Source organism: Delphinus delphis, chromosome 4 (assembly GCF_949987515.2).
Source record: "Delphinus delphis chromosome 4, mDelDel1.2, whole genome shotgun sequence".
Lineage (NCBI taxonomy): Eukaryota > Metazoa > Chordata > Mammalia > Artiodactyla > Delphinidae > Delphinus > Delphinus delphis.
The window spans coordinates 104,391,145-104,404,371 of record NC_082686.1 but is presented as its reverse complement, the minus strand read 5'-3'; the positions used below and the strand labels follow the sequence as shown (position 1 = coordinate 104,404,371).

The 13,227-nt window shown below is 44.0% G+C and overlaps 1 protein-coding gene and 1 long non-coding RNA gene across 3 annotated transcripts in view; one reads left to right on the top strand and one right to left on the bottom strand.

Moving 5' to 3' along the window:
• Positions 1-6,128, bottom strand: part of LOC132424234 (uncharacterized) — a 23,554-nt gene extending 17,426 nt beyond the window's left edge. Inside the window, exons 1-2 of the long non-coding RNA XR_009519185.1 lie at positions 6,054-6,128; positions 5,721-5,927 (exon numbers count right to left, since the gene is read on the bottom strand). This is a non-coding gene — a long non-coding RNA (uncharacterized lncRNA). The remainder of the gene's footprint in view (positions 1-5,720; positions 5,928-6,053) is intronic.
• Positions 5,753-13,227, top strand: IL12A (interleukin 12A). 2 transcript variants are annotated; one of them, XM_060010020.1, is made up of 7 exons: positions 5,753-6,135; positions 6,798-6,952; positions 10,147-10,260; positions 10,628-10,669; positions 10,745-10,786; positions 10,891-11,034; positions 12,560-13,227. In XM_060010020.1, exons 1-7 carry the CDS (start codon positions 6,120-6,122, stop codon positions 12,710-12,712), a joined length of 666 nt encoding a protein of 221 aa, XP_059866003.1. In that variant the 5' UTR covers positions 5,753-6,119; the 3' UTR covers positions 12,713-13,227. The 2 variants fall into 2 exon arrangements, with proteins under 2 accessions (XP_059866003.1, XP_059866004.1); XM_060010021.1 differs by lacking the exon at positions 5,753-6,135 and adding an exon at positions 6,329-6,342.

Genomic DNA, 13,227 nt, shown 5'->3' with positions numbered 1-13,227 from the left:
GAAAATTAGGAAAGGCAGTGGCTTGTCTAAGCTTACATGGTTACCAAGTCGCAGAAGGGGCCTAGAACCTAAGTCTTTTGATCATAGATGCAAAGTTACTTTAGACTCTAACGTAGCCTCTCTGGCTCAGCTCACTACTCTTCTCCCTGCTGCTGAAACACCTCACCACCAAAGAAGAAATTGCTCCATGGAACCAGCCTCATCAGCATGTCATGTTTGAGGTTGGTATATGCAGCAAGGAACATAAGGCTCTGCCTCTTAGCCAACAGGTCACCTTTTTTTTTTTTTTTGCGGTACGCGGGCCTCTCACTGTTGTGGCCTCTCCCACTGCGGAGCACAGGCTCCGGACGCGCAGGCTCAGCGGCCATGGCTCACGGGCCCAGCCGCTCCGCGGCATGTGGGATCCTCCCGGACCGGGGCACGAACCCGCATCCCCTGTATCGGCAGGCGGACTCTCAACCACTGCGCCACCAGGGAAGCCCAGGTCACCTTTTAAGAGCAGAGCTGTACTGGACCCCACACTGTCAGATGGCTTGCGAACACCAGCTGATTTATGCTCAAATTCAATAGCCGCTATAGAATAGAACTGCAGGAAATCTGACAGCAGAGTCCTTGCTATATTGTGAAGGACGCTAGTGTTTACAATACCTACCTACAGATTCACATTTACAGTTTCAACTGATCACAAGTCTCTTTGGAATCTCACTTCTTCCAAGAATGGGCTGCCACTCTAAATTATGGCACCAGAGATACAGTCCCAAGTCTATTGTTCAGAGCGTATGACTACGAACATGTCTACTCATGGAGAAGAATAATGATGAAAGCAGGTAGCCTGAGCTACTACTGATATTTAGTACTATTGCAGGTATCCAGCACTACTGATAATTTGGATGGTATAACTTCTTTTAGTTTGGGGAAGCGAGGAGCCATCCTGTGTACTGTAGGATGTTTAGCAACATGTTGCATCAATTCTCTACCCACTAGATGCCAGTAACAACCCCCTTACCCCATTATGATAACCAAAAATTTCTCCAGACATTACCAAATGTCCCCTGGGGAACAAGATTGCCTCCAGTTGAGAAACTCTGATACAGAGCCTTAATACGTTCTGCCAAATTCCTGAAAAGATCTTTGATTCCCAGTGATGGATCTATTAGGTGAGATCTCAGGTTGGCCCACTGCTCAAACTGAAAGGGAAAGGAATGACTAATAGAAAAACTACCTGAATATACTAAACTACAATTAAAGTTTGCAAACAACTATCAAGTTATCTGCTTAGAAAGGGTGTCTTTACTTATCAACATTTTGGGCAGAATAAGGACTTCAGATGAAGAGGATTAAGTTGATCGTATTCTTCAATTCATGACATCACAGGTCCCTTCTTTTATATGTGTGTATACTTATATTTATATATTTTATTTATCTCCATTCCTTATTCTCATTCCCATCACTCCTCAATGGGATCTATCCTAATATGTTTAACATGTATCTTTTTGTTTGCAGGTGTCCTTGTGTAATGTGTACAATTTTGAATACATTTTTCTCATTAAAGTATATGGAAGTCCACAATCACTTACAATTCTGAAACCTCCCAGCTTTGGACACCAAAGGTTTATTTTTCTTAAGCTCACTTAGCAGCAAAATATGACTCATGGGATGTGAGGTTATTTGTAGCCTTCATCCACCTAATGTAACCATTCCTACATTTTGCTGCAGAAATATTGTGTTCAATCATGAGATGTTACCTTTTCACTTTCTAAAATCCAAATTTTTTTGTATTCCCAAACAAATCTGACTCCAAGAGGTTTAATTGTCTACCTCTAGTGTTATATACAGATCTTATCCTGTTTTTATCTTTATGTTTTTACCCAGTATTATGTTTTAAAGACCTACCCATATTGATGCATGTACATATAGTCCATTATTTCTAACTGCTGCAGAGTACTCCATGAAGTGGATCCCTCACATTTCACCTACTCATTTACCCACTGGTGGGCAACTAGATTGCCTTCAACTCCCACCACTACGAACAGTGACTGAAAGAACACCTTCATATACAGGCTTTATGGACCTGTATAAGAATCTCTTTGGGATGTACATGCCAAGATAGAATGCTGGGTCATCAGGTATGCATATACTTAATCTGACCAAAGCTAGACGCCGGAATGCCCTCTAGTATAGCCGCATCAGTCTACTTGCATTATAGAAAAGATCCTAGAATCCTACATTTCACCAACATTTGTCAATATCCAATGTACTCATTTTTGCCAGTCTAAAAAGTACAAAGTGATAACTTATTCTTATTTTCTTTGGCATTTTATACCTTATTCTTATTTTCTTTGACATATTTCAGATTATAATATATCTGAGCATCCCATGATGCTGGTTAGCCTTTGGGGTTTCCTCTTTGTATACTGCCTGTTCCTAAGTTCTGCCCATTTTCATTGGGGTTTCTTTTTCTTGCTGACTTGTAGGAGTTCCTTGTATACTCTCCTATTGGTTTTAGACATTGCAAAATATCTTCTCCCAGTCTGTCAGCTATCTGTTAACTTTGTCGATGGTTAACAGGAAATTATACTACAGAAATTCTTAATTTTTATATAATCAAATTTACGAATATTTCACTTATGGCTTGGGGCTTTGATGTTTTTAAGAAGTCCTTCCCACTCTTGAGTGACAAAGATAGCCTCCTACATTTTCTTCTACTATTGTAATAACTTTACTTTTCACATTTAGTCTTTAACCTACTTCCAAGTGGCTTCACTTCTGTATGTTGTTTTAGGTTGGAGTCCAGTTTTATTTTTCACCTTACAGTGAGAATTTTCTAGTAAACAATCCATGCTTCCCTGATCGTCCTGGGTGCTATTGTATCTTTATACTAAATATGCATATATATGAATCTGTCTGTAATTTTCTATTTTGTTTCAAAGGTCCATTTGGCTGTCCTTTTGCCAAACACTATTTTTCTTATTATTGCTCTGAACTATGTCTTTATATCTGGTCGGGTTACTCTCCCATCTTTATTATTCCTTTGCAAGCTTAACTTAGATATTCATGGGCTTTTATTCTCATATATTTTAGAGTAGGCTTATTATTAAGTTCTTCAGAAAAGTTATTTGTAATTTGTATTGCAATTGCATTGAATATGTGAATTAACTAGAAGAGACTTGAGCTATTTACATCTCAAGATCTTCCACCCAAGGGTATGTGTTTCCCATTTTAAATTAAATCACTCTATGTTCTCGATTAAATTTTCTCCAAAGACTATTTTATGTTTCTACTAACCCATGTAATAATCACAACAAACCTATGGTACTTTTATTATCATCATTTTCCAGACGAGGAAACTGAGCCCACAGAGATAAGTAACTTGCCCAAGAACACACAGCAAGTAACTAACAGAACCTGGATTCAAATAGTTTAGAGTCCATATTCTTAACCACTGTACTGCCTCTCCATCTACAGGCAGTTGCTTTATAGTTTGGCTGCTACTGTGAATGGTATTTTCTTTTTATTACTGTCTATTTATTATCTGGTATATTATTTGTTATTATATTTTCTAATTCGTTGTTGCAGATGTAGAGAAATTTGGTTGATTTTTGAAAGTAGGTATTTGTATCCAGTGAAGACGCTGAATTCTCTTATTAGTTCTAGTATTTGATCTGTTGTTTCTGTTGTTAATAGTGACACTTTTGTCTTTTATGTTCTGGTTTTTAAATCTCTCATTTCTTTTTCTTTCCTTATAGCATTGGCCAAGACTGCCAGTACAATGCTAGATATCATGTAGTAGTAATCATGGGCAAAGAATGTCTCTTATAGAAAAGTAATGTTATCCCAGAAGAAGGCTGTTGTTCTATCTTGGCTAAAGGATGTGCAGCACATCAGAGAACTTTCACAAAAGTATAGGCAAAAACTGTGTCTGGTGGCCAAGAATCCATTCTGAGCAGAGGCCCTATGCTCATTTATGCTGCAGAAATTACTTTTCCATAGGAGGTGGCCCTTCCAAGGGAGAAATAGCTCAGCTGTGATAAACTTGACTTCATCTGACTTAAGTACATTTAACTCCATCCTAAACTCCTATGGCAACAACACAGCTCAGCACCTGTCATTTGCTTCACACAGTCTGCTAGATGCAATTGTTTCTGACGTTGCATTGCTCTCTATTCCCAAGGGGTAATTCACAGACTGCAGCATTGGAAGGAGCTTTGGAGATCAACTATTGCTCCCATTTTACACAGATCTACAAGTCCCTATGGTGGGTACCTCATCACCCTTGAGCAGATGATCTGCTAGGGGGACTGATGCCAACAACAGAGAGAGTTTGAATCAGACAAGGGGTTAACACAGCTTTCTCCTTTCTCCTAGTTGGCTTCATCACTCCATCTTCAGTAAAGTTTGGCCCTGCCGAGTGTTCATGGTAACATCCCAAGGCTTACCTCATCCTTCCCGACTTCAACAGGGACCTAGAGGAAGCACCCTCTCTTCTCTCCTGTATTCCAAAAGGCTTATCCCTATCCAAGTTTAGTGCATCTGCACAAAGGTGGGCACTGGCAGCTCCATTGTGAAGTCCTGGGACTTTAGTGCAGTCAGATCCATCAGAGATGCTGAGTGGGTGACCAAACACACCCCTCCCTTTCACACATACCCAGGGTGACTAATGCTCGTGGTACAAATGAGTGAACTGAAAAGTCCCACAGGAACCTCAAACCCAACACATCCAAAGTGGAACTTCTCCGTGTCTCCTCCAAACTCACTCCCCTCTCACAGTAACCCCTGTGCAGGAACTGGAACAACCTCCATTCAGCCATTCTCAGCACCTTCCTATCCCTCTCACCTGAGGAGTTACCAAGTCTTGGTCCCTCCCCACCCTAAGTATCCCTCTTGCCCACCCTCCATTCTGAATAGGGCCTTGGCCACGCCCTCCCACTCCTGACCCCTGGTATCCATCCTCCATACTACTGCTGAAAGATCTTCCCATCATGCAAATCCAACCATGTCTCCTGCCTAAAACCCTAGAAGGCTCCCCACCACCCTCACCAGAATGTACACTCCTTAGCACGGCATCTACTACCCTCACGGCACAGCCCCATCACCCTCGCCAACCTCACACCCTGTATAGGACCGCTAGATCGCCACCTCCCTCTACCTTCCTTGACTGTACTTCCGATCCCTGTTCCCTCAACCTAGAACCTGCATCCCATCCCACTGGAAGCGGTCTAATGCCTACTCACCCTTCAACATTCAGGTCGCAGCCCCCTGCTTCTGGGAGCTTTTGCTGCCCCCTCACCCCCGTTGTTCCTGCTGACGTGCCCTCTCTCTGGTCTCTCCTGCCAAGACCTTGCACATCCATCCCACTAAATTGTAACAATTCTCTCCTGGACACTGTAAAAAAACTGGATTCTCTACGAGAGTAGTTACTGCATAGCCAGTCTGATTTTCATCCCTTTCCGTGTTTAAGAGGGTACCCAGGAACAAAACACATTGAGTCAGATTTCGTGTGGGAGTGCCCCCAAAGTGACCTGTTCACTGCTGGGTGCCCCGCACCTGGCACACCGTGGACTATCTGAATAAAGGAATGATAAATGAATGATTTGCCCACCCCCCTCCAGAACCAGGCCGGAGGTCAGGGCTCATCCTGGATATAGATGGAGAGCGGGTGGCCCTACTCGGCGCTCCGTCGGGAGGGGGCGCTGCAGGGAGGCGGGGCCAGGGGTGGGTACCTGGGGGCGGGGGCCGTCCGAGGGTGAGGGCCAGGGGTCGGGCTTGCCCGGGGACCCCGCGCCGCGACTCTGCGCGAATTTCTCTTTCGTTTTGGGCCAGGCCGGAGGCGGCGGGGCCGTCCCGGAACGACTGCGGCCGGGCGCACTGGGAGTTAATCCGAAAGCGCCGCAAGCCCCGCGGGCCAGACTCCACGTGTCACCGAGAAGCTGATGTAGAGAGGAGACAGAGAGAGAAAGAAAGCAAGAGACCAGAGTCCCGGGAAAGTCCTGCCGCGCCTCGGGCAATTATAAAAATGTGACCCCCCGGGTCGGCCTTCCAGCCACCACCCTCACCTGCCGCGTGCACCCGTCTGCGTCCAGCTGCCCGCTCGGTTCGGTGCCCCCGCAGCGCCGCTCAGCATGTGCCCGCCTCGCAGTAAGTAACCAGCCCGAGACTAGCGCTCGGCGCTGGGGTGGGGAGGGGCGGCGGCCGGGAAGAGGAGGCAGAAACTTGGGACAGGCTCCGCGGAGCCTGGAAAGCAGTCAGCAAACTTCGGGCAGAGGAGAACGAAAGGAGGAAAGGCATTGCGGACTTACCCTGCGCTCGATAGGATATCGTCTCTTTTAACCTTGAAAGAGCCCTGTGAGCTAAGTATTATGCCCACTTCACTGATGAGAAACGGAGGCCCCACGGGATGGTTTCTTGCCCAGGGTCCTAGGCTACAGCTCTAAGAGGGCAGATCCCAGCCGGCTTCAAAGCGAGGCTTTGTCACCCCACTGCTTACAAAATACTGGGTCGCTTCACCACCTGGCCTCACTTTCCCTCCTCCTGAAATGGAGACTTTCTCTGGGTGAACTCTGTCCACACCCCTATCTGAACTCACAAGGTGGCCGTAATGTAAAAAAAAGCGAGTAGGTTTCTAACGCTAGCACAGAGCGCTGTCTTGCAAGAACCCGATTCATCTTTCAGTTGTTGAAGGAAGACTGGAAACGGGTGGAGGGAGGCAGGTGCCCAGAAGAAGTGGATGGGTGGAGATGGTCAGAAGAGATGGAAGATGGAGGTAGGCCAGCTCATCCTGCCCCTCCGTTCCCTTTCAGGACTCCTCCTTGTGGCCACCCTGGTCCTCCTCCACCACCTGGACCACTTTAGTTTGGCCAGGAGCCTACCCGCCACCACAGCGGGCCCCGGAATGTTCCAGTGCCTCAACCACTCCCAAAACCTGCTGAGAGCCGTCAGCAACACCCTTGGGAAGGTGAGCTTTTCAATGTCCTGGTTCCCACTTAGCAGCCTCTGTAGTGAAGGGGCATCTCCGAACCCCTGGTCACCTGAAGGAACTGCAGGAAAATTGTGGAAGTTAATCAGGAGCTGTCAAGAGAAGAAGAGGGGCCTTCCCTGGTGGCGCAGTGGTTAAGAGTCCGCCTGCCGATGCAGGGGACGCAGGTTTGTGCCACGGTCCGGGAAGATCCCACATGCCGCAGAGTGGCTGGGTCCGTGAGCGATGGCCGCTGAGCCTGCGCGTCCAGAGCCTGTGCTCCGCAACGGGAGAGGCCCCAACAGTGAGAGGCCCGCGTACCGCAAAAAAAAAAAAAAAAAAAAAAAAAAAAAGAGAAGAAGAGGGAACTTTACACATGGCCCAACTATTAGCTAAAGAGTTGCAATGAAACTGTGTCTCCAGAGAAAGCAGGAGGGGTAATAAATTATAATGGCATTCGTTTGGGCTGTGTCTACACAGAGGAAAGTGGATACTTACAGTGTTCCTTGTAGCCTGCCAACAGAGATGGAATTGTGTCAGGCCCACACTGTTCCTCTGACATACTTATCAATCCAGGAAACCGCTATTAGGGGCGGCCTGTGTGCTCCAGGGCTTGCGAAGATGAATTAGCCTTGTGTCTAATGCTCCTCTCCAGCTTCCAGTCTGGTGACTCGGCTTGTTGCTAGAGCATCACATTTCAGGGAGCTCGTGACAGTGCACATCCAGGCTTCATTTTCTGGGGAGAGAGTTATCTAATTTTATTTACAGCTTCAGTCATCTGTTTAGCTTTCATATTTTAATGTAAAAAAATTTTTTTTCTTCCTTTAAAAGCACTCCAACATCTATTGCTTTTGCTGCAACAGCCTAAGACTGATGTTTTAAAAGATGTCCTTTCGCCTTCTTGCTCTCTAGTAAATCTTCCTTGAAGATTTCTAGCTTGTTGCTTTATGAATATCTTAAAGGAAGCTCAATGCCACAAGTCCTTCTTAAAGAACTCTTTTTTTCCCCTTCTAATCTTTCATAACTTGCTGCCAGTTTTTCCTTACAGTTCAATCCATCTTAATTAAAAAGGCAGCTCACCAAGTGAAAACTGCAGAGATAGGTGCTTTGATTCCTAAAGAAAGGTTCCATATGGGTAAAATTTAGGAGCTCCTATTTAAATAGATGCTTTATGTGAAAAAGCTGACTCTTCTACTCCCAGATGCAGCACCAAAGGTGAAAGATTGCCGAACTCAATTTGATTTTTTAATATGATTCCTGCATCAGTTTTGCCAGAACAAATCAGCTGGCTACTTGCAGAGAAAATAGAGGTGGCAAATGCATATGACTCACAGGCCATATCTAGTCCACAGATCTGTAGAGTTTAGCCATGTCTTTTTTATTTCATTCTGATTTTTGAGTTTCATGCCACTGAAAAAGTAGACCTCCCATATAAGGATCCAAATTTCCAGCTTCTCCTGAAAAGATCTGAAAAACTATAGCAGTGGGCCCACATTTTCAAGTCTAATTTTTTTTGGCTCTATTTATTCATTTTTTTCATTCAACAAGTACTTATTGAGTGCCTACTGTATGCCAGGCACTATTTTATAGATTCTTGAAGGTCCTCTTTTTTAACCATGCAATAGTAATAGAGAGATAGTCGCCGTTTTCATTTTGGAATAAAGGAAAGCAATTATCACGGAAATAAAACTATTGTGTTATTTGGAGATTTTTTTTTCTCATTGAAGTATAATTGCAAATCTAACTTTCTAGAACCTGCTCGGGATAGCAGCTGCCTCGATCTGCTTGACCACCTCCAGGAACAGTGTATTCATTTTCTATTGCTGCTGTAACAGATTACCACAAATTTAGTGGCTTTAAACAACACAAATTTATTACCTTACAGCCCTGGAGTTCAGAAATCCAAAATGGGTCTCACTGGAGTAAAATTAAGGTGTCAACAGAGCTGTATCCCTTTCTGGAGACTCTAGGGGAGAATCCAATTTTCTTGCCTTTTCCAGCTTCTAAAAGCAGCCCACATTCCTTGGTGGCCCCCTTCCATCCTCAAAGCCAACAACTGAGACTTAATCATGCTGCATCACTCTGAGCTTGACTCTCTTGCCTCTCTCTTCTGCTTATAAGGACCCAGTGATTACACTGGACCCACCCAGACACTCCAGGATAACCTCTCTATTTTAGAGTCAGCTGATTCGCAAACTTAAATTCATCTGCGACCTTAATTCGCCTTTGCCACGTAACATAACCTAGTCTGTGGTTCCAGGGATTGGGAGGTGGCTATCTTTGGCAGGGGCATTATTCTGCTTACCACAGACAGGAGTTTTACTGCTTGTACCCCAGCATGTTCTGTACTCTCAAGCTTTGATTCATGGCTCACGCTGCTCCCTCTGCCTGAAATTCCCCCTCCTCTGTAGATGCCCCATCTCTGGGGAAGACTTTGCTTCCTTTCCACCCCCTTCCCAGAGCCTTCTGACCCTTCTCAGCCCTTCTCACTTGCCAGCATGTCTCCTGGTCATTTGGGCACTTGCCTGACTCCACAGCTGAACTTGGAATTCTGGGGGACATAACATAGTCCCCTTCTTTGTCACTTTCCTTTGTACCTAGCACAGTGCCTGGCACACATCAGGCTTGTTAAATGGAACAATGATCTCGCTCTTCAATCAAAAAGTCATCGACTTCTCAATATCATAATTATAGTCAACATGCCTGTAAGATGACGTGTGTGTATGTGCGCACGCGCGTGTGTGTATACCACATATTAAATCTCCGCTTGTCTTTAAGGTTGCATGTTTGTTATGTTCATCATGTAGTGACCTAACAGTCCCCCTTTAGAAGCTCTTCTTGAAAAAGATATTCATAAAACACAGCCATGCTGACAAAAGGAAAACAACGTTTTCACCAGAAGCAAGTGTCACAGCGTGGTGTAGAGGCTGATTAGCACAGCCTGTTGAAATGATTTATAGTGTTTACGTAATGGAAAAACATATCATCCAGAGACACGTGTCCTAAGCAAAAGGGGAGGAGGGATGGAGAGAGAGTGTAAATGATCGGTTTCCTTTTGTCTTATGAAGACCCTAAAATTCCTACAGATCAGAGGTGGAGGTCAAGGGCAGCCAGCTCTAGCTTTGGTGCCAGTGCCATGGGGAGCTGGGTGCCTTATTAATCTTGTAAACTGGGTTTCTCTTTATGTTTTACAGGCCAGACAAACCCTAGAATTTTACTCCTGCACTTCTGAAGAGATTGATCATGAAGATATCACCAAAGATAGAACCAGCACAGTGGAGGCCTGCTTACCACTGGAATTAGCCACGGTATAGAGGGTTTTCCTCCCAAAGCTTGTAATACAGTTAAGAGCTGTGCATCAGACCTCGTCTTCTTCCAGAAATGTGCATGTTTCTGGGGTCCATCACCATGGGACTTTAACAGGTCCCATTGTAGAAGTTCAACTTGGAAAAAAAATTTATAAAAACGTGGTTTTTCACAACAGTGTGAGATGTACTTAACAGTACTGAACCGTACACTTAAAAATAGTTAAAATGGTAAATTTTACATGTATTTTTTACCACAGTAAAAAATATATATGTTTGAGAAGAAAAGTCAGAAAAATTTACATTAAGAATTAGTAATTAATGTCTTTGATGTGTGGGGTTTTTTTTTTTTTTTTTTTTTTGGCTCTAGAATGAGAGTTGCCTGGCTTCCAGAGAGACCTCTTTAATAACTGTAAGTCAGAAAATTGAAGGTTTTAGCTCATGTTATGAATTCATGTCATTGACATCTGATTATTTTTTCTTCTAGAATGGGAGTTGCCTGGCTTCCAGAAGGAGCTCTTTTATGACGGTAAGACACAAAATTCTTTCCTCAAATGCAACGGCAGGGGAAGGGGGGGGGTACGTTTTTAGCCCATCTCAGTAGTTCCTTCCCCTCTTTGTCGTATTATGCAGACCCTGTGCCTTAGCAGTATCTATGAGGACTTGAAGATGTACCACATGGAGTTCCAGGCCATGAACGCAAAGCTGCTGATGGATCCTAAGAGGCAGATCTTTGTGGATCAGGACATGCTGGTGGCTATTGCTGAGCTGATGCAGGTAAGGCCTTCTTCATGCTGAGACCACCAGCCAGGGTCCCTGATGAAGGGGTATACCATCAGCCCTTCCTGGGTTGGGGGAGGCCTGAAATGCCCCCTTCTGAAGCCAGCTACATACTGGGGGAGACAGCCTTGGGGGCACCCTCTAGAGAGAGGGCAACGTAAGCAGGTCACATTAAGGAAAGCAGCCTCCTGCTTGTGGACCATGTGGTACGCACCAGGCTCTGGGCAAAGGTGCATACATTTCCTTATGCTGTCCCCTTGGCAACCACTTGGGGTCTGTGCAAATGAGGAGACCAATGCTTAGAGGGTTAGCCACTGGTCTGAGGTCACACAGCTTGGAAGCGGCAGAGGCAGGATTTAAACCCCCATCAAAGGGATTCCACTGCACTCATCTTCTCATGCATCTCTAAAGCCTCTGGGATGTACATGCAAGGGGCTGGCATGCATATCTGCAAATACTGCTAGAGAAGACAAGCGGGGCTGGTGCCTGGATATGATGCGTGCTGAACCAAAATGTGAATGAAAGAAAAGAATGACCTATCACCTGGGGACAGCCACAGTGTTACTCATAGACAAGAACGTGCTTTGTAACTTTCTGAATCACCATAGCACATGATGCTAACATAAAACACAGAATTATCCACTTAAGAAAGAGCAGGGTGAGTGCCATGTTGGCCAGGGCATGGGATAAAAATACGGCATCAGAAATGATTGTCTGAAAAGAAATTTATTTCATTCACCCTTTTTTAATTTTTTTTTTGGGGGGGTACCAGATTACTGGTTTGAAAGGCAGTAAACACCATGCAAGTATCAAAGAATGTTACCATCTAGAGAGTTGTAGATGATATTTCATTTTCAGGACCAAGAGTCGAATCAGTTCTACCAGTAATCAGACAACTATGCCCAGACCTTTTGTCCCTCTGTGCCTCAGTTTCTTCCTCTGTAAAATGGGATGACTTTACCCACCCTACCTTTCTTTTAGGCTTTTTGTGAGGAAGTACAAGCAAAATTGCTGATCATTGTGCAAATATATGGTCTTGCATTGTGTTATCAAATTAAAGGGCTCAAACTGTCAGGTTTATTTATCTCACACGAATAAGTGTCTTTAGTCAACAGGTCTGATACTGACTGAGAGTTTCCAATCAATAGCAACCCATCACCTCCCCGTTCTGAAAAGGATGCCGCTTCTTAATGTAACATATAAAAATTAATTACATATCACAGCAGATGTCATCTTAACAGAATTGTTCCTTGCTAAAATACAACTCCCACTGATGATTTTCTAAATAGCTCTCAGGGTCTTTTCAGAGCTCCCTGAAGATCCGTGTGCCTGGATAATGAGCATTTCTTCTCTGAGGTTCTGCCTGCCCATCTGGCTGGGAGTAGATTTGATTTGGTTTAGGAGATGCAGTGAGGGAGTGGGTTGCAGGCTCTGAGACATGTATTGGCTTCACCCATCTTTACGGATGAACGTTTTAATTTTGGAACACTGTCTATGTCATGCTCAATATTTATTCTCCTAGGCCCTGAATTCCCACAGCAAGACTGTGTCACAGAAACCCTCCCTGGAAGAACTAGATTTTTATAAGACTAAAGTCAAGCTCTGCATACTTCTTCATGCCTTCAGAATTCGTGTGGTGACCATCGACAGAATGATGAGCTATCTGAGTTCTTAAAAAGCTGAGGTCTCTCCTAAACTTAAAGTCATTTTTATAAATATTGGAACCAAAGAAATTGTAATAGGGCATGGGTTAAGAACTGGGGCGGGGGTGGCTTGACCTGTTCCTACTTAAGCTGGTACAGGAATTCTCATGCTTGTTTACATTAGTCATTACTCCAGGTTTGCAGGATGTGACTGTTCTGTCCACATGATTCCTTTGATCAAGTCTATTTCATATTTACTAGGGATAAGTTATTTTTAAGTTTTCATGAGCAAATTGATGAGGGGAAATGTCCTCCCAGAACGTGTTTTTCTTTTTTTCCCTTTAATAGAAGAGCAAGAATTTATAAGCTATTTCAGTACCAAAGAGTTTGTAGGAACAAACACTCAAGCATAATTTATTTTCAAATATTTATTTATATAATTTTGTGTTCATGAAAGCATGTGAACTTATATTTATTTATGTTATATTTATTAAGATATTTATTGTCAAGTGAATTTGAGATATACCTTATGTTGTTTTAAAATAAA

Bases quoted from the DNA above. Each gene is read 5' to 3' on its own strand.
- IL12A (XM_060010020.1), top strand. The intron at 10,787-10,890 runs GTAAGACACAAA...CGTATTATGCAG, and splicing joins GAAGGAGCTCTTTTATGACG to ACCCTGTGCCTTAGCAGTAT. The intron at 11,035-12,559 runs GTAAGGCCTTCT...TTATTCTCCTAG, and splicing joins CTATTGCTGAGCTGATGCAG to GCCCTGAATTCCCACAGCAA.